The 20642-nt window shown below is 41.5% G+C and overlaps 1 protein-coding gene across 4 annotated transcripts in view; it reads left to right on the top strand.

Moving 5' to 3' along the window:
* The first annotated feature begins 199 nt into the window (after positions 1-199).
* Positions 200-20642, top strand: part of LOC124776718 (ATP-dependent DNA/RNA helicase DHX36-like) — a 239928-nt gene continuing 219485 nt past the window's right edge. For 3 of the 4 annotated variants that reach the window (XM_047251833.1, XM_047251834.1, XM_047251832.1), the window contains exon 1: positions 200-376. In XM_047251833.1, the coding sequence (XP_047107789.1) occupies positions 304-376 (73 nt within the window). In that variant the 5' untranslated portion in view covers positions 200-303. Of the gene's footprint in view, positions 377-5084; positions 5216-20642 lie in introns of those variants that run through there. The other variant, XM_047251835.1, reaches the window with a different exon arrangement.

Raw genomic sequence — 20642 nt, 5'->3', positions numbered from 1 at the left:
ATTAGGTTAAAGAATTATTTTTTATTTAGCAAAAAAAAATTAATTTATAGAATTACTGAAAGGTAATGGAATTTGTGTAAATTTGTATGCTCTAGCTCTTTTTATATTTCAGAGTTTTAAAAGTATCGCTATAATTATTTTATTACTATGTTAGCTGTCGTTGAGCAGAATAGTAGATCTCGTTTGTTGTCAGCATCTTTGAAGATGCAGACAACCAGTATCAATAGTATTTGAAAGTGCCAAACAATAGGATACATTTTGTGTGTTGTGAATTTTGTGTAATGTTTTTTGATTGATAAACATATGTATCGCCGAAATAGACGTGGGGGTGGCCCAAAGTGGTTTCGAACAGGGGACCGTAACAGACAGGAAAGCGGTAAGACACTGTTACTAAGTTTTAGTTTCTAAACTATCTTCGTAAATAGTTGATGTCAAGTGTTTTTCGATAAAATATGAGTCATATTTAATATTTGTATGTAAAAAAAAAAAAAAAAAAAAACCTTCAGTTTGCTTTATACTTGACACATTATCAAGTATTTTGTAGCAACGGTATCAACGGGTTGTAAGCAATAAATATGCAATTACGGTAATTTGAAAACTTTGCATTGTACTCAGCTGTTTAGAGGAAAATTGGGAAACTTTGTGATGGAAAGTAAGTGACGTAGAATTTCAGAATACTGCATGTACTTGGTTGACAGGCAAAATAAATTTCTATCTGCTGGTCAGTTATAGGGTAGTATAGTAGTGGTCCATTTCGCTGTAACCTGCCCAACGTTTCGTCCACAGTGGCGTTGGGCAGCTTGTCAAGTGCTCTTGGTTCTCCTATCGGATGTAGAGAAATGTTCGGTACGAGTCTTCTGCTTTGACTGGTGACATTGGAAGCATGCGGCAAACGCCGTAAACTATATGGCGACCATTACGTGATGTTGATTTTTTTTCAAACGGGCTGACCAACAGATCATTCTGTAACCGCAGCCAGTTTTTTCGTAGTGTCAGATTCCTTGGCTTCTCCTACTCTCAACCAAAGCTTCACCTTCCAAGCTAACCTAGACCTCAGGCAAAGCTACAGATCAGTCTGTCACCACATCCAGATATTTTTATTGTCACATTTGATGGCTTCGCCAACTAACAATAAAACCATGCATGTTGTCTTCACGATTTGATGCAGTTGCCCGTGATACTCTGTCCTGTGTTAGCGTCTTCATTTCTGAATAACTACTGCAACCTAGCTCCCCCCCCCCCCCCCCCCCCCCCCCCCCGGTACTAAACTGGTTACTCCTTGATGTCACAGAATGTTTCCTATCAATCAGTCCCTCTTTTTGGCCAAATTTTGCCACGTATTTGTTGTTTCCCCAATTCTGAATTCTATTAAGTATGTTCTCATTAATCACGTAGTCTACCCATCTAATATTCAACATTCTTCTGCAGCACAACAGCCGGCCGTTGTGGCCGAGCGGTTCTAGGTGCTTCAGTCTGGAACCGTGCGACTGCTATGGTCGCAGGTTCGAATCCTGCCTTGGGTATGGTTGTGTGTGATGTCCTTAGGTTAGTTAGGTTTAAGTAGTTCTAAGTTCTAGGGGACTGATGACTGTAGATGTTAAGTCCCATAGTGCTCAGAGTCATTTGAACCATTTGTAGCAAAGCATTTCGAAACCTGTTCTCCGAAAAGGCATCCTGACACTTAAATCTATATTTAGTGTTAAATTTCTCTTTTTCAGAAATGGCTTTTGTACCATTGCCAATCTACATTTGATAATCTCTCTATGTCAGCTATCATCAGCTGTTTTGATGTCCAAATAGTGACTTTTAATTTTCTTGTTTCCTAATCTGATTCTCTCAGTATCACCTGATTTAATACATTCCATTATCCTTGTTTTGCTTTTGTTGGCATTTACCTCATATCCTCCTCTCAAGACACTGTTCATTCCCTTCAACTCTTCCAAGTCCTTTCCTGTCTATAACAGAATTACAATGGCTTCAGCAAACCTCAAAAGCTTTTATTTCTCTCTCTGAAGTTTAATTCCTACTCAAAATGTTTCTTTGGTTTTCTTTACTGTTTGTTCAATCTACAGATTGAATAACATCAGGGTGATTCAAACACCCCCCCCCCCCCCCCCCCCCGATCTCAGGTGTTGTAATATGTAAGAACGACTGAGTGGTACGGTTTGGGAGGAAGGGATGACTCACGCCGAAGCAGATTAACACAGGCAAGTGTGTCATTGATTTTATTGCATCTAAGGTACACAGCGGGCCTTCTGCTGAACTTGACGATGGCGCCACACATTGTGCCAATGCCAGAATCTGCAGCGTCAGTGCCAGTTGCCCATCCTTGTGGACTCGCACCAGGGCTAAATGGCCGCCGCGTGCATTAACTGTGCCCGTGGCCCAGAATGCGGCTTACTGATCCCTCAAGCGTGACTCGTGGACTCCGTGTACGAAGGGAAACAGACAACCACTGTCTTTGTAGTGAGCCTTACCAGCTCTGGCAGCCTGTTCAGTGCCGCTGACAGCTTTGCACTCTGGAGGCCGCAAGTTCGGACCCCGGCCCCGCCCCTTTCTACAGCAGCTCGCAGTCCACCAGATGATACCACCCACAGGGTGGGGGCTATCGGCCCTCTCAGTCCTCACGCCAATGTAGTTCCAAGGTGCGATGTGCCCCACCATAGCAATGACACTTGTGTGCAGTGAAGCTAGGAGGTAGCTTCAGCGGGCCGGCTGTCGGCCGATATCCATCACCAAAAGGTGGTCATGGTTGACCAGCAACTCAAACAATAGTTATCCTCTCCGGTTTTAGATGCGGACAAAATGGTGACATGACTGTCTGCTTTGACCCTCCAGGCTTGCTTATGTGTCTTTTCCTCCACCTTTGATATGGTTGCTCTGAAGGAGAGAAGTGGAGAGCTGTTTGATAATTACAGCGTCAGCTTTCCTCAGCCTGCTTCAGCCCCTTCATGCAGGTTACTAGCTGCTGTTGTAACTGCAACGTATGGGATCTTCACAGTGTGTCAGTGCCCTGTGCTGCCCTGATTACTTCGCATTTGTATACTGTGCTCTCCAGGTTGTGCCTTCTCATCTGTGAATGGTGTTGTAAACCTGCCTCATGGAATCATTTGCAAAATATCAACATTGCCCACACCTGTCATCCGGTGTGCCAATGACTCCCTCAATTAGTACCTTCCAGCCGTAGCTGTGCAAAATTTACAAGAATTCCCCAAATCTTTGCATGTAGTTACTTGTGACGCAGCAAGGGATAGACTACAGCAATGTCTCACTCCCTTCTCAACCACTTCTTCCCTTTCATTCGCCTTGACTCTTATAACTTCTGTCTGGTTTCTGTATATGTTGTAAATAGCCTTTTGCTGCCTGTGTTGTACCCCTGCTATCTTCAGAATTTCAAAGAGAGGATTCCTGTCAACAATCAAAATCTTTCTACAAGTCTGCATATACTATAAACATAGGTTTACTTTTCCGTAACCTACACTATGTGATCAAAAGTACCCAGACACCTGGCTGAAAATGACTTAGAAGTTCGTGGCACCATCAATCGGTAATGTTGGAATTCAGTACGGTGTCTCCCCACCCTTAGCCTTGATAACAGCTTCCACTCCCCCCTGCGTGCCTGGGGGTTAGAATAGGCCTGAGGTATTCTTGCCTGTCGTAATTGGCAACTAAAAGGAGTCTCATACCTTTCGGCATTTGTGATGGTCACCTGTAGTGTTTGACCTCCATTTTTCAAAATTTTCCTAAAGAGCGAGCCAATTGGGGAAGGGCGCATTACATGGTGCTTCGTGTCCACCGTGCATTGAGTCCCCCTCATCCTCCATCTCTTGAGCGAGGACACCTTCCTGGGTGCATATTCATCTACCCACTATGCAGTGTCGTTTTTTGCGACGACGAGGACCATGGAATTCTTTGCACCTCATATCCAAAACAATAGCCAGTCCGTTGTGGTGTGGCCGCCATGTGCCCTGTTGGTTGTAGCCCCCTGACCACACCGGGATCGCTCTGCTGATTCCTGTGCCGTTAACTCCCCGTGTATGCCGAGGAGTAGATGCCCGACACCTTGGGGCATCGGGACTCCTGGCAATAGTCATCCTGCCAGGTGGCCTTTGCTGCGGCTGGGTGGCGCCCTTGGGGAGATCCCCTGGTTGGTGTGGGTGCCATCAGGGTGGGTGGCATACATTGAAGCGTAGTACATCATCTCTTCCTGGTGGTCAAACACCAGCAGTCTCGAAGCGCATATGGGCTCAATTCAACACACAGAGGTATGACCCCAAATTGTTCCCCTCCCTGGCCACACCGTGGGAGGAATATCAGGCTAAGGATGGCAGCAGCTCTTATTCCCCCCGGTACCTTGTATGTTCAAGAGCTGATGGGGACGATGAAGCCTCAGTTTTTTGTGGAGCATTTAGAGGACAAATTTTGGGCAGTGGACGGCTTGTCCAAAATGAGATCTGGGTCAATCTTGATCAAAACAGCATCCTCTGCCCAGTCACAGGTGTTACTCGCTTGTGACAAGTTGCGGGATGTTTCTGTGACCATCACGCCCCATAAGAGCTAAATATGGTCTAGGGTATCTATATTTCACAAGGACCTGCTTTCGCAGCCCGATGGTGAGCTGTGCATGCAGGGTATGAAAGATAATGAGGTTGCCACTGGTGCCTTCATCGTGGCCTTTGAGGTTGATGCATTACCCGAGAAGGTCAAGGTGATGGTCTACCCCTGTGATGTAAAGCCCTATATCCCTCCCCCCATGTGGTGCTTTAACTGCTGGAAATTCAGCCATATGTCTTCCTGCTGTACTTTCAGCGTCACATGTCGAGATTGCAGACGCCCATTGTATCCCAATACTCAGTGTGCCCCGCCTCCCAGCTGTGGACAGCACGATTCACCTTACTCGCCTGACTGCAGGATTCTCCAGAAAGAAAGGAAAATGATGGAGTAGAAGACCCTGGACCGATTGACCTACCCTGAGGCTAAGAGGAAATTTGAATGCCTACATCCTTCACATATGACATTGTCTTGTGCTCTCATTGCAACAGTTCTAGCCCCATCAGCTCCGCCGACCTCAGTCACCTCTTGGAGCCGGAAGACTACACCTGCCCCCTTGATGGTGGGGGGCATTTCTGTCCCTGTTGCTCGTGCACCACCTACTTTGGGAACAACACCTCCCAACCATCAGGGACGTCCATCCCCTCTTCTAAGCCTGAGAAGGGTAAGTCTTCTTCAGCTTCTCTCATTAGGAAGGGGTCCCTTGGGTCATTCCCTTCCCAGGTTTCTGCTAATGGGAAAGATGGCTGAAGAGCCCAAAAGCAGCTGGTCGTAGGGTTTCACGCTCATCCTCAGTCCCGGAAACTGAATTAGTGAAGTCCTCCCAGCCAGGGAAACCCAAGGAGGAGTTAGAGAAATCAAAAAAGAAGGTCCCAAAGACCAAGGGGATTGTGGTGGCACCCACACCACTGCTACCTACAAGCTCTGCATCTGCGGATGAGGTGGAGATTCTGGCGTCTGCTGAGGACCTAGATCTCGCCTAACCCTCAGACACGATGAATATAGACTGCTCAGGCAAAAAGTCGGTAGCAGCAGGTGACCTTGAGGTGTAAATTACCTCATTGAATGAATGTCCCATGATTTCCCAGTCTCACGATGACATCATCCTCCAGTGGAATCACGGCTGTTTTTTCCACCGTCTGGCTGTGCTATGGCGCCTATTAAGCTTTACACCTACTTTCTGCCTTGCCCTCTAGGAAACCTGTTTCCCGGAAGTGCGGACCCCTGCCCTCCGCGGCTATGAGGGATACTACAGGAACCGTAGCGACTACATTCGCGTGTCGGGTGGAGTTTGCGTTTACGTCCTAAACTCAGTCTGTGTTGAAACTGTGCCTCTTCAAACCCCTCTTGAAGCTGTGGCTGTCAGAATAAGGACGACACAGGAAATAACTGTCTGCAATGTATATCTTCCTCCAGATGGTGCAGTATCCCTGAATGTATTAACTGCACTGGTTGGTCAGCTCTCTAAACCTTTCCTACTTTTGGGAGATTTTAACGCTCATAACCCCCTTGTGGGGTGACACCGTGCTTAACGAGGCAGAAATGTCGAAACTTAACTGCCTCAGTTCGACCTCTGCCTCTTAAATACTGGGGGTGTCACACGCTTCAGTGTGGCTCATGGTAGTTACTCGGCCATTGCTTTATCAGTTTGCAACCCACGACTTTTCCCATCTATCCACTGGAGGGCACATGATGACCAGTGTGGTAGTGACCACTTCCCCATCTTCCTGTCACTGCCCCGGCGTCAGGCCCACAGGCACCTGCTCAGATGGGCTTTAAGCAAGGCGGATTGGGAAGCTTTCATCTCTGCTGTCACCGTTGAATCTCCCCCACACAGTAACATCAATGTGATGCTTCAGCAGGTGACTACAGCAATCGTTTCTGTGGCAGAAAACACGAGCCCTCGTTCTTTAGGGTGCCCCCGGCGAAAGGCAGTCCCTTGGTGGTTGCCGGAAGTAGTTGAAACATTTAAGGAGCGTCGGCGAGCTCTACAGCGGCATAAGCTTCACCCTTCCTAGGAGCACCTCATAGGCTTGAAACGCCTCCGTTTTTGTGCATGACCTTTGTCCCTTTGTGTTCTCCACTCTAATGCTTTTAGGCTGGATGTTCAAATGTGTCACAGAGTGGCTGGCTTTTCCTTTTTATTCTCGTGGTCAGCCAGCCACAGTCATTTGCTCTTATGTTTTTATCCCTTCTACCTGTTTCTTGCTTCTCTCTGTGATTTTCTTTTCCTATTTTGTCCATAGTAGTGTTGGTTGTCCTTCTGTCATTCTTCTGGTTCTTCCATTCTCCTGTTATTGTGCTGTACATCTCCTTTCTTTTCTTCTTTGCCTTGTGTAATTATTTTACCGGGAACAAGGGACCGATGACCTCGCAGTTTGGTCCCTTCCTTCCTCCCCCTCCTTTAAACCAACCAGTTAACCAACCAATAGCTTCCACTCTCACAGGCTTGTGTTCAATAAGGTGCTGGAAGGTTTCTTGGTGAATAGCTGCCCATTCTTCACTGAGTGTTGCACCGAGGAGAGATATCGATGTCGGTCGGTGAGGCCTGGCACGAAGTCGGCATTCCAAACCATCCCAAGGGGTGGTATTGTTGTGTAACCACTACGCCACAGGCCGTGCGTTATGAACAGGTGCTCGATCGTGTTGAAAGATGCAATTGCCATCCCTGAATTGCTCTTCAGCAGTGGGAAGCAAGAAGGTGCTTAAAACATAAATGTAGGCCTATGCTGTGATAGTGCCACGCAAAACAACAAGTCATGCAAGCCCCCTCCACGAAAAACACGAACACACCATAACACCACTGCCTCTGAATTTTACTGTTGGCACTACACATGCTGGCAGATGACGTTCCCCGGTCATTCGCCTTACCTGTACCGTGCCATCGGATCGCCACATTGAGTACCATGATACGTCCCTCCACACAATGTTTTTCCACTATTCAGTCATCCAATGTTTACACTCCTTACACCAAGCGAGGTGTTGTTTGGCATTTATTGGCTGGATGTGTGGCTTATGAGCAGCTGCTCGACCATGGCATCCAAGTTTTCTCACCTCCCACCCAACTGTCATAGTACTTGCAGTGGATCCTGATGCAGTTTTTAATTCCTGTGTTATGGTCTGGATAGATGTCTGCCCATTACACTTTATGACACTCTTCAACTGTCGGCGGTCTCTGTCAGTCAACAGTTGAGGTCAGCCTGTGCGCTTTTGTGCTGTACATGTCCCTTCATGTTTCCACTTCACTATCACATTGGAAACAGTGGACCTAGGGATTTTGCGTACAGACATATGACACAAGTGACACCCAGTCCCTGACCACGTTCGAAATCTGTTATTTCTGCAGAACAACACATTCTGCTCTCTCACGATGTCTAATGACTACTGAGGTCGCTGACGTGGAGTACCTGGCAGTAGGTGGCAGCACAATGCACCTAATATGAAAAACGTATGTTTTTGGTGGTGTCCGGATACTTTTGATCACATAGTGTATCTTCTAAGAGAAGTTGTAGGGTCAGTTTTGCCCTGCATGTTCCTACGTTTCCCTGAAATCCAAACTGATCATCCCTGAGTTCGACTTCTACCAGTTTTTCCATTCCTTTGTAAGGAATTTGTGTTAGTATGTTGCAAATGTGACGTATTAAACTGATAGTTCAGTAATTTTCATACCTATCAGCACTTGCTTTCTTTGCAATTGGAATTGTTATATTCTTCTTGAAGTATGAGGGTATTTGCCTTTCTCACACATCTTGCACACCAGATGGATGGAAGAGTTTTGTCATGACTGGCTCTCCTAACGCTATCAGTCGCTCCGATGGAATATGTTCTATTCCTGGGCCTTGTTTTGACTTACATATTTCAGAGCTCTGTCAAATTCTTCTCACAATATCATCTCCCCCATCTCAACTTCATTTGCATCCATTTCTATAATATTGCTTTAAAGTTCATCTCCCTTGTATAGAACTTCTATATACTCCTTCCACCTTTCAGCTATCCATCTTTGCTTAGCACTGGTTTTCCATCTGAGCTCGTGATATTCATAGACCTGCTTCTATTTTCCTCCTTAATTTTCCTGTAGGCACTTATCTACCTTTGCTCTAATGAAATTGCTTCTAAATCCTTAGATTTGTCCTCTTAGCCATTCCTGCTTAGCCTTTTGCACTTCCTGTCAATCTGACTTTTTAAATGATATCAATATAATAGAGGGAAACATTCCACGTGGGAAAAATTATATATAAAAACAAAGATGAGGTGACTTACCGAACGAAAGCGCTGGCAGGTCGATAGACACACAAACAAACACAAACACACACAAAATTCAAGCTTTCGCAACAAACTGTTGCCTTATCAGGAAAGAGGGAAGGAGAGGGAAAGACGAAAGGAAGTGGGTTTTAAGGGAGAGGGTAAGGAGTCATTCCAATCCCGGGAGCGGAAAGACTTACCTTAGGGGGAAAAAAGGACAGGTATACACTCGCACACACACACATATCCATCCACACATACAGACACAAGCAGACTCCTTACCCTCTCCCTTAAAACCCACTTCCGCCGGCCGCGGTGGTCTAGCGGTTCAGGCGCTCAGTCCGGAACCGCGGGACTGCTACGGTCGCAGGTTCGAATCCTGCCTCGGGCATGGATGTGTGTGATGTCCTTAGGTTAGTTAGGTTTAAGTAGTTCTAAGTTCTAGGGGACTGATGACCACAGATGTTAAGTCCCATAGTGCTCAGAGCCATTTGAACCATTTGAAAACCCACTTCCTTTCGTCTTTCCCTCTCCTTCCCTCTTTCCTGATAAGGCAACAGTTTGTTGCGAAAGCTTGAATTTTGTGTGTGTTTGTGTTTGTTTGTGTGTCTATCGACCTGCCAGCGCTTTCGTTCGGTAAGTCACCTCATCTTTGTTTTTATATATGACTTTTTAAATGTTTGTATTTCTTTTCGCCTGCTTCATTGCTGCATTTTTATACTTTCTCCTCTTATCAGTTAAACTCAATATCTCTTGTATTATCCAATGATTTCCATTAGGCCTTATCTTTTTTTACCTATTTGATCCTCCACTGCCTTCATTATTTCATCTCTTAAAGCTACCCACTTGCCTTATGTTCCCTCTGAAGCTCTTGGCGGCCTCTGGTTGTTTCAACTTATCTGAGTCACGTCTTCTTAATTTCCTACCTGTTTCCAATTTCTTCAGTTGTACTCTACAGTTCATGAGAAATAATTTGTTGTCAGAGTCCACATCTGCCCCTGAAAATATCTTACAATTTAAAATCTACTTCCATTATATAATCAGACTAAAACCTTCCAGTGTTTCCAGGTCTCTTTCGTGTCCACAGCCAGCTTTTATGATTCTTAAACAAAGTGTTAGCAGCGATCAAATTATGCTCTGTGCAGAATTCCACCTTTCATTCCAATCCCTAAGTCCATATTCACATACTATTTTTCCTTCTCTTCCTTTTCCTAGTATCAAATTCCAGTTCCCAGTCACAGTGAAATTTTCGTCGTCTTTAACTATCTGAATAATTTCTTTTAACTCATTATACATTTCTTCAATCTCTTCACCACCTGTGGAGCTAATTGGCATATAAACTTGTACTATGGTCGTAGACGTGGGCTTCATCTCTATCTTGCTATGGTAATGCGTTCACTAAGCTGTTCATAATAGCTTACCATGTTCCTATTTTCTTATTCATTAGTACTGTTTCTCCTGCCACCAAACTTCACTAATTCCCACTATATCTAACTTTAATCGATCCATTTCCCTTTTTAAATTTTCTAACCTATCTGCCTGATTAAGGAATCTAACATTCCATGCTCTGAACTATAGAGTGCCAGTTTTGTTTCTGCTGACGATGACATCTTCCTGAGTAGTTGTCGCTCAGAGATCCGAATGGGGGACTGTTTTACCTCTGGAATATTTTACCCGAGAGGACACCATGATCATTCAGTTTTACAGTAGAGCTGTATGCACTCGGGAAAAATTACAACTATAGTTTCTCCTTGCTTTCAACCATTTGCAGTACTAGCTCAGCAAGACCGTTTTGGTTGATGTTACAAGGCTAGATGTGTCAATCAGCCAGAGTGTTGCCTCGGCAACTACTGAAAAAGCTTCTGTCCCTCATGAGGAATGACATGTTTGTCTGGCCTCTCAACAGATACCTCTCCTTTGTGGTTGCACCTATGGTATGGCTACTGGTATCGCTGAGGCACAAAAGTCACCCCATAGTTCATATATGCACTAAAAGGTGAAGTGACAGCAGACATTAACATTACATCACTGTTCAAAGCCAATGATTCAAATCGGACATTCCTGTTGACCCCTCTGAGTCTTACAGCTCTGGACAAAGCATAGGAACGGACCACGACCAACGAACTTGGGAAATCACCAGCAGTTAAAATATCCATTTGTGAAAACTTTCATTGAAAAATAAGTTTGTTTTCAAAAGATTCATTTATGCAGAATAATGACCAGATAACATCATAGTAATTGTCAGTGCGAAAAAGATAAGTAATGTGGACAGTTGCAAGCATGGTTTTGTTGTGAAGGCTCTGTTAAGTGCAGAAACTGGATTTAAATTCTGACCTGCCACACTATATTAATCTGCTAAGAACTCTCACATTATCATCCGTCACTGAGCAGAGGGCTATATTTAATCTGGACTGTATAAACTGATTTACTATGCTACGAATTCTAAACAGTTTCAGACATAAATGGACTGGGCAGGCCAAATGGTAAATTGTGATATGCAATGTTGAGTAAAAATGAGTGATACCTGTGGAGAGAACATTATATTGAGTACAGAAAGCTGCATAAAACACGAAATTGGTGACAATGAAATATTTCTGGTGAACCTAATACTATATCTGAAGGACAATTAATGAGTGGTGGTGGTATATTCATCACAGGAAACAAGAAACTCAAATTAGCTGAGAGATAAACTGAAGATGCTTGCAAGATTGTGTGGCCAAGAATCTACATGAAGGGTACACATAAACTTGTCACTGATTGTATTGACCACTAGTCTCATCCCCAGATATAACTGAAAATTAAACACCTCTCTAGTAGGGTTGCGACTGATCTGGCCTTCTAAGGCCAGCGAGCACAGCCTTTTGGTGCTGATAGTGCCAATGGCTGAAAGCAAAAGGAAGCTAAAGCTGTTACTTTTCGTGAAGACATGCAGCTCTACTGTCTGGTTAAGTGATGTGATCCTATTGATAAAATATTCTGGAGATAAAATAGTTCTCCATTTGGATCTATGAGTTGGGACTACTTAGAATGGTGTCTTGACCAGGAAGAATAAAACTGGCATTCAACACATTGGAGTGTGGAATGTCAGATCCATTAATCAAATACTTTTGGATTAAAGGAGACCGCACTCCAAAAAGTAGAAGTAAGTTGTCAATAGGCACATATAAATGCAGGAAAACTTGCTAGTTTTCTGAGTAATCCATTTTTGAGCTACAGTAAAACACACACAGAAAACACATACTCACATTTCGCCAGCCAGCAATGTTTAGGATGTAGGGGCATAGGCGCTTTGTGTGTGTGTGTGTGTGTGTGTGTGTGTGTGTGTGAGAAAGCTGACAAGTTTCCTTTCTTGTTGTGTGTATATATCTATGATTCAAATGTTTGTGTTTTTCGGTGAGTGGCCTTCTTTAACCAAAAGTATTTACATTCTACAACTTTCATACAGTAGATCCCTTAATCAGGTAAGTAGGTCAGAAGATTTAAAGATTATAGTTACTTATGACGATGGGAATTAGTGGTATTCAGTGGTAGGGTGTACAGGTTTTTGGTCAGGGGAGTACAGGGTTATAAATACAAAACTACACAGAGTTAGTGCTGGAGTAGGTTTAATAATGAATAAGAAAATAGGAATCTGAGAGAGCTGCTATGAGCAGCATAGTGATCATTATCATAGCCAAGACAGACCACAGCCAACACCCACCATAATAGTAAAAGTTTATAATGTAACTATGTTTGCAGATGAAGATGAGATGTAACTAATGTATGATGAAGCAAAAGAAATTATTCAAATAGTTAAGCAAGACAAAAATTTACTTGTAATAGCGGACTGAAATTTGGTAGTAAGAAGTACGAAAGAAGGAAAAATAATTGGTGAATATGGGCTGGCAAAAAGGAATGAAGGGAGGAAGTCACATAGTAGAATTTTGCACAGAGAATAATTTAATCATCAGCAACACTGTTTAAAAATCATGAAAGAAGGTCATATATGTGGAAGAGACCTGGAGACACTGGAAGATTTCAGATTGATTATACAGTAGTAAGACAGGGATTTAGGAGCCATATTTTAAACTGTAAGACATTTTCAGGGTCAGATGTGGACTCAGACCACAATTTATTGGTTATGAACTGTAGATTAAAAATGAAAAATTTAGAGAGAGGTAGGAAATCAAAGACTGGGATCTTGATAGGTTAAAAGAACCAAAATTTGTTGACAGTTTCAAGGGGAACATCAGACAACGGATTTCTGATGCAGGAGAAATTAATACATTAAAAGATGGGTGAACAGCTTTAAGAAATGAAATAGTGAAGGCAGCACAGGATCAAATAGGTCATAAGATAAGGCCTAGTAGAAATCTTTGGATGTCACCAGCAATATCCAATTTAATTGATGGTAGGTGAAAATATAAAAATGCAGTAGAAGAAGAAGGTGAGAGGGAATACAAACATCAAAGAAATAATACAGAAAGAAACTGCAAAATGTCTAAGTAGGAATGGCTAGGGGACAAATATAAGTCTATAGAAGTATGTGTAAATGGGGTAAGGGTAGATACTACCTATAGGCCTGTGGAGGAAAGAGAAATAGCTGTATTAATATCAAGAGCAGAGATGGCAAAGTTAGAAGGAATGTACAGATAGGCTGTACAAGGGAAATTCAAAGACAGTATTATAGAAGGGGGAGGAAGTAGATGAAGATAAGATGTGAGATAAGATACTGCAAGGAGAATTTGAAAGAGCACTGGCCTCTGGAATATATGATATTCCCTCTGAATTGCTGATATCATTGGGAGAACCAGCCACGACGAAACTATTTCACATGATATGCAAAATAAATGATAAAGGAGGGAAATACCCATAGACTTCAGGAAGAATTTAACAATTCCAATCACAAAGAAAGCAGGTGCTGATAGTTGTGAATATTACTGAACTGTCAGTTTAATAAGTCATTGTTTACAGAAGTACAATATTGCTGTGCCAGTGTTGTACCACTGTAGTTTGACGTACTATTCCTTTGGACATGCACGCATGCAATAAGATATTTATCCACTGACACCAGGCAAGTGACTTTCAATTAGAATGTCTCCTCCTTGTATGAGAATAAATAATGAATGTGTAAGTACAGGTTATAGATACGTGGTTGACAACATGTGGAAGTTTGGGTCTGGCCATGAGTCGTGTTCGGAAAGCCCAAGAGTATGGTGACTGCTCCCAACAAGTGAGAAACTCGGGTTAGATATCATGAACTACATTATTTGATAATGTTTCAATATTACACACAAGATCCTTCACTACCAAGGTGGTGTCATCAGCAAACAGAAATATTTTTGAATCACCTGTAATACTAGAAGGCATATCATTTACATAAATAAGGAACAGCAGTGGCCCCAGCACCGACCCTTGGGGAACGCCCCATTTAACAGTGCCCCATTGGGACTGAACATCATTACCACTCTCAATATTGCGGAGGATTACCTTCTGCTTTCTGTTCTTAACGTAGGAGGCGAACCAATTGTAAGCTACTCCCCTTACTCCATAATGTTCCAACTTCTGCAGTAATATTTTGTGGTCAACACAGTCAAAAGTCTTCGTTAAATCAAAGAAAACACCTAACGTTCGCAACCTTTTATTTAATCCATCCAAAACCTCACAGAGAAAAGAGACTATAGCATTTTCAGTTGTTAAGCCATTTCTAAAACCAAACTGTACATTTGACAGCAAATTATGTGAATTTAAATGCTGCAGTAACCTTGTATATACAACCTCTCGATAACTTTAGCAAACACCGATGGCATAGAAATAGGTCTATAATTGTCAACATTATCCCTGTCTCCCTTTTTATAAAGTGGCTTCACTACCGAGTACTTTAATCAGTCAGGAAACCGACCACTCCTAAAGGAAAAGTTACAGATATGGCTAAGTACTGAGCTAACATACGTGGAACAATACTTCAGTATTCTGCTAGATACCCCGTCATATCCATGAGAGTTCTTGGTCTTTAGTGATTTAATTATTAACTCAATCTCCCTCTTGTCAGTATCATGGAGGAGCATTTCAGGTAACAGACTCGGAACACTTTTTTCTAAGAGCGCTATATGATTCCCTGTTGGGACTAGGTTTCTATTTAGTTCATCTGCTATATTCAGAAAGTGATTATTAAGTACTGTACATATATGCGACTTATCATTAACACGGACATCCCCACTACGCACTGATTCTATATTCTCGACCTGTCTCTGCAGACCAGCCACTTCCTTTACGACTGACGATATGGTTTTAATTTTATGCTGAGACTCAGCTATTCTATCTGCATACCACATACTTTTTGCCTTCCTAATAACTTTTTTAAGCACCTTACAATACTGTTTGTAATGGGCTGCTGCATTTAGATTTTGACTGTTTCTAACGTTTTGATATAATTGCCACTTTGTTCTACAAGATATTCTTATCCCTTTAGTCGGCCACCCAGGCTGCCTGTTTGTGCTAGTACCCTGTTTTGAACGTTCTAACGGAAAGCAACTTTCAAAGAGCACGAGAAAAGTCTTGAGGAAAGCATTATATTTATCGTCTACTGTATCAGCATTATAAACATCTTGCCACTCTTGTTCCTTGATAAGGTTTACAAAAGTCTGTACAGCAACTGGATCAGCTTTCCTAAAAAGTTGGTAACTATATTTAACATGTGTTGCAGCACAAAAATCTTTTAGACTTAAAATTTGTGCATCATCATCTGAAAGGCCATTCACCTTTTTGCTAACAGAATGCCCTTCTAATAATGACGAATGAACAAAAATATTGTCTATGGTTGTTCTACTGTTCCCTTGCACTCTCGTTGGAAAGAATACGGTTTGCATAAGATTATATGAATTAAGGAGGTCTACCAGCATCCTTTTCCTTGCACAATCACTTATACAATTAATATTGAAGTCACCACATATAACTAACTTTTTGTATTTCCTATAAAGTGAACCAAGAACCTCCTCTAGCTTTAGCAAAAATGTTGTGAAATCGGAGTCTGGGGATCTATAAATAACAACAGTAAGAAGTTTAGCTCCACTAAATTTAACCACACCTGCACAACATTCAAACACCTTTTCAGTGCAGTACTTTGAAACATCAATTGACTCAAATGGGATACCGTTTTTCACATACATGGCTACTCCCCCACACCGCAAAGAGCTCCTGTTTCATTTGTCACTTGTCTCAAAATAAATGGGAAAGCCAGGCCTAATTTGTGTTCTCGTAGCCGTGAAACTGAACAGATGCAAACTGGTGCACTCTTTTCTTTGTACCGTATTTGTCAAATAAGTCGATGAGTCTTACAGTATGTTGGGTTTTACTACATTATTCGTTAAACCTCTTAATAAGTTTGTGTTTTATCAAGGAGGAGAAAGAGAATGTTGACAAAACACAGCCACAAGAGTTCTTCTGCCGGTCTCAGTAACAGTAATAGAAATAGCTGTAAGATAAATACTGTACTCCAAATGTACATTCTTGGCACTAGTAGACATCTTTTGGCCATGAATGCCGTTTTTGCCTGTGTTAGTCTGTGTTTTGCTTCCTCCATGTTTCATCCATCCTGTATTATTTTGCTCTCAGGGTAACAGAATTTCTGCACTTTTTGTAGCTTCTCGATGTATAGATTGAACAGTAGGAACATAAGATTGCATCCCAGTCTTACCAATTTTTAATCTTGGTACCTCATTATTGGTCTTCCATTCATATTGTTCCCTCTTGGTTTTTGTACACTTCGTATATTGCCTTGCTTCCCCTACAACTGACTACTATTTTTCTCAGTATTTCAAATATCTTGCACCATTTTACATTCTTGAACACTGTTTCTAGGTTGATGTTTGTAGGTTGACAAATCCTATGAAGGAAGATGTCTTGATTTTTCTTAACTCTTATTTCCATTACCAAGCTTGCCAGGACTGCCCCTGTGGTGCCTTTATCTTTCCAGAAGCCAAACTGATTGTCATCTAAAAAGTCCTATTTTCTTTTCCGTTTTGTATATTATTCTCGTCAGCAACTTGGGTGCATTAGCTGTTAAGCCGATAGTGCGATGGTTCTCACACTTATCTGCTCTTGCTTTCTGTGGGATTATGTGGGTGATATTTTTTGAAAGTTTGATGCTGTGTCTCCTGTCTCCCAGTTTCTACACAACAACTTGAATAGTCTTTTGGTTGCCACTTCCCCCAATGATTTTAGAAATTCTGAAGGAATTTTGTTCCATATTTAATTGATTGTTTTTTCATTTAATTAAGTGTACTGATTCTCTCCTTAGCTCATACAGAACAGTATATTGGTGTAGTCGTCTCTTGCCTTAAACATTTTTGCACTTTTTTTCATCAAACAATTTAAGTGTTTCTTCTGTTACCCAAGGTTTCTTTGCAGTCACTTTCCTTGTACCTACATTTATCTGTGCAACTCCTGTATTTTCCCATTTTAATTATGTTCATTTCTCTTCAATTGAGCTATGTATAATGGTATTTATCAGCACCGTATCTACAGCCTTACAAAACTTCAGATGTGTCTTATCATTACTGCTTTAACAAGCCACTTATTCCCACATTGATTCTTTTAGATGAGTCTCTTAAAATTCAGTTTACTCTTCTTCATTACTAAATTATGATCCAAGCCTACATCTGTTCCTAGATACAATTTACAATTCTGTATCTGCATATGGAATCTTTGTCTGCTCATGATGTGATTCAGGCCTTTTCCAAGGATACCTCCTCCTCTTGTATTTTTTGAGCTATTACTAGCTGAATTTTGTTGTTGAACTCAATTAGCTTTTCTCCTCTCCCATTCCTACTACTAAGCCTATATTCTCTCATAACTTTAACTGTTCTATTCCTTTCCCTACTGCCATGTTCTATTTCCTTGTGATTATTAAATTTTCAACTCTCTTTAATTACTGTTATGCCTTTTCGATTCCATCATAAACTTCCTCTCTGTCTCTTCATCTTCCTCATGTAATGGTGACATACAATTAGAATTGTTGTTGTCGGATTGCTGTTGATTCTGGTGAGAATATCTATCGCTAAACTGTCCACATAATTCACTCTTTGCCCTGGCTTGCTATTCATATTGTATTCTGCTCCCATTTTCTCATTTTCTGCTGCTGCTGCTGATGCTGATATTACCATACATTTCTGTCTTCTTCCAAAATGGAAAGAATGTTTCCCTTCACTGACCCCTATCATATCTAGACTGAGCCTTTGCATTTCCCTTTTCAGATTTTCTATCTTGCCAATCACATTCAAACATCTGACATTCCATGCTCAGACTCCTGTGATGCTAAACTTTCATTGATTATTCAGTCTTTTTCTCATGGTCACCTCCCCTTGGCAGTCCACACCTGGAGAATCAAGCAGGGGACTAATCTCCAGTCTTTTGTCAATGGAGGGATCATCGTGACACTTTTCAATTGTAGGCCTCGTGTCCTACTGATACATATGATGTATATTTAATGCAGTGGTTCAGTTGCCTTCTGCATCCTTATACCATTGTTCATTGCTGATTCTTCCACATTTTATGGGCAATTTCCCACCCCTTAAATCAAGTGGTTATCCTGAAAAACTGTTTGCTCCTTTGTCCTCCTTGACAAGGCCATTGGCAGAATGAGGGTGGCTCCTTATACCAGAAACCTGTGTGGCCACCGTTGCTGATGATTTTTATTCAAAACTTAAGCAGTGTCTGGGATCAAACCTTGGATGCAAAATGTTTTGGTCACTACTTCAGATGCCCACTTGAGGTGTAGATAATTGTGAAAACATGCTTGATACCTTAGCAGCGAATAGTCCTGAGCAAATAGGGTGCATCATGATGGATACAGAGATTATTTGATCACAAGGCCGTTGTAGTAAGACGGAGTACCATAAACATCCAAACCCTCCAAAAATAAAATGTACCTACTTAAGAAAGTAGATAAAAATTCACTCGACACCTTCCCAAGAGACAGTCTCCACTCCTTACAATCTGTCTGGATTAAGTTCAAAGTCAGTGGTGGTTGAGAGATGTTACTAAATAGAGAGATATTTATGAAATAAATTAAGATGAGACGGTACTGATCCCACATGGTACACAAAAGAGGTCAGAGCACTGTTGCAGAAATCATAAAAAAAAGCGTGACATTTAAAAGAATGAAAAATTTCCAGGACTGGTGATGTTTTACTGAAGCTCGAAATGTACCGTAATGTGGACTTTAATGGGAGAAGCCTTTAATAGTTTCCATGGTAGAACTGTCTTAAAATAGGGCAGGAAATCCAAAGAGATTCTGATTGTATGTGAAGCACACCAGTGACAAGAGAATCAGTACCTTCAGTGACATTACCACTGAAGCAGAGTTACTAAACAGGCTTCTGAAATTCTTTCACCAAAGAAGATGAAGTAAATGTTCCAGAATTTGAATCAAGAGCAGTTGTCAACTTGAGTAACTCATTGTAGTGAAGCAGCTTAAATCAATTAATAAAGGAAAGTGTTCTAGTCCAGATTGTATATGAATTAGGTACACCCTTATCAATCTTATGCAACCGCTTGTTCAATGAAAGATCTGTACGTAAAGGCAGGAAGGTTAACAGGTCACACCTATATTCAAGAAAGGAAACTAGTAATCCACTGAATTATGGACCCATATCACTACCTAATGTCAATGTGAAGTAGCATTTTGGCCTATATACTATGTTCAAACAATAGGGATTACTTCGAAGAAAACAATCTATTGACAAATAGTCAGCACAGTTCCAGAAAATATCATCCTTACGAAACACAAGCAACTCGATTCACATGAAGTAATATGTGCTATTGACAGATGATCTCAAATTGATTCCATATCTCCGGATTTCTAGAAGACTTTTGACACTGTTCCTCACAAGACACTTCTAAATCAAATTGCTTGCCTACAGAGTATTGTCTCTGTTGTGCGACAGGTTCATGATTTCCTGGCTGAATGGGAACACTTCATAGAAACTGATAGAACATGACCAAATAATGATATCTGGCTTTCCCCGAGAAAGTTTTATCAACCTCTGCTGTTCCTAATTTGTATAAATGATTTATGAGACTACCTGAGCAGCCATCTTAGACTGTTTACTGTTGATGCCATTATTACCATCATGTGAAGTCATCAGATGATTAAAAATTTGCTGCAAAATGATTTAGATAAGATCTCTCTATGGTGCAAAAAGTTGCAATTTACTTTAAATAATGAAAAGTTGAAGTCATCCACATGAGTACTAAAAGGAATCCACTAAATTTCAGTCATATGATAAATCACACAAATATAATGCTGTAAAATCAAATATATACTTAGGGATTACAGTTATGAATAACTTAAATTGAGACAATCAAATAGCTAAAGTTGTGGGGAAGGGCTTACAGTTATGAATAACTTAAATTGAAACGATCAAATAGCTAAAGTTGTGGGGAAAGCTAACCAAAGACAGTGATTTATTGTCAAAACAGTTAGATAATGCAACAGGTGAACTAAAGAGACTACCTGCACTACATTTGTCTGTCCTCTTTGGGAGTATTGCTGCAGGGTGTGGGATCCATCGGAGACCAGAGGGCTTTCAAAAAGTTCAGACAAGGGTAGTTCATTTTGTATTATCATGTAATAGGGGGGAGAGTGTCAGGGATATGATACCTGAGTTAGGGATGGCATTCATTACAACGAAGGCATTTTTCATTGCAGGAGGATCTTTTCCCAAAATTTTAAACGTAAATTCTCTCCTCTGAATTAAAAAACCACGAAGTTGGCCCCTATCTACACAGGGAGAATTATCATCATAAGAAGGTAAGAGAAATGAGAGCTTGCACAGAAAGATTAAAGTGTTGATTTTTCCCTAGTGCTG

Source organism: Schistocerca piceifrons, chromosome 2 (genome assembly GCF_021461385.2).
Source record: "Schistocerca piceifrons isolate TAMUIC-IGC-003096 chromosome 2, iqSchPice1.1, whole genome shotgun sequence".
In the NCBI taxonomy this organism is placed as follows: domain Eukaryota; kingdom Metazoa; phylum Arthropoda; class Insecta; order Orthoptera; family Acrididae; genus Schistocerca; species Schistocerca piceifrons.
The sequence above is the reverse complement of the archived record's forward strand: the minus strand, read 5'-3'. Positions and strand labels throughout refer to the sequence as shown.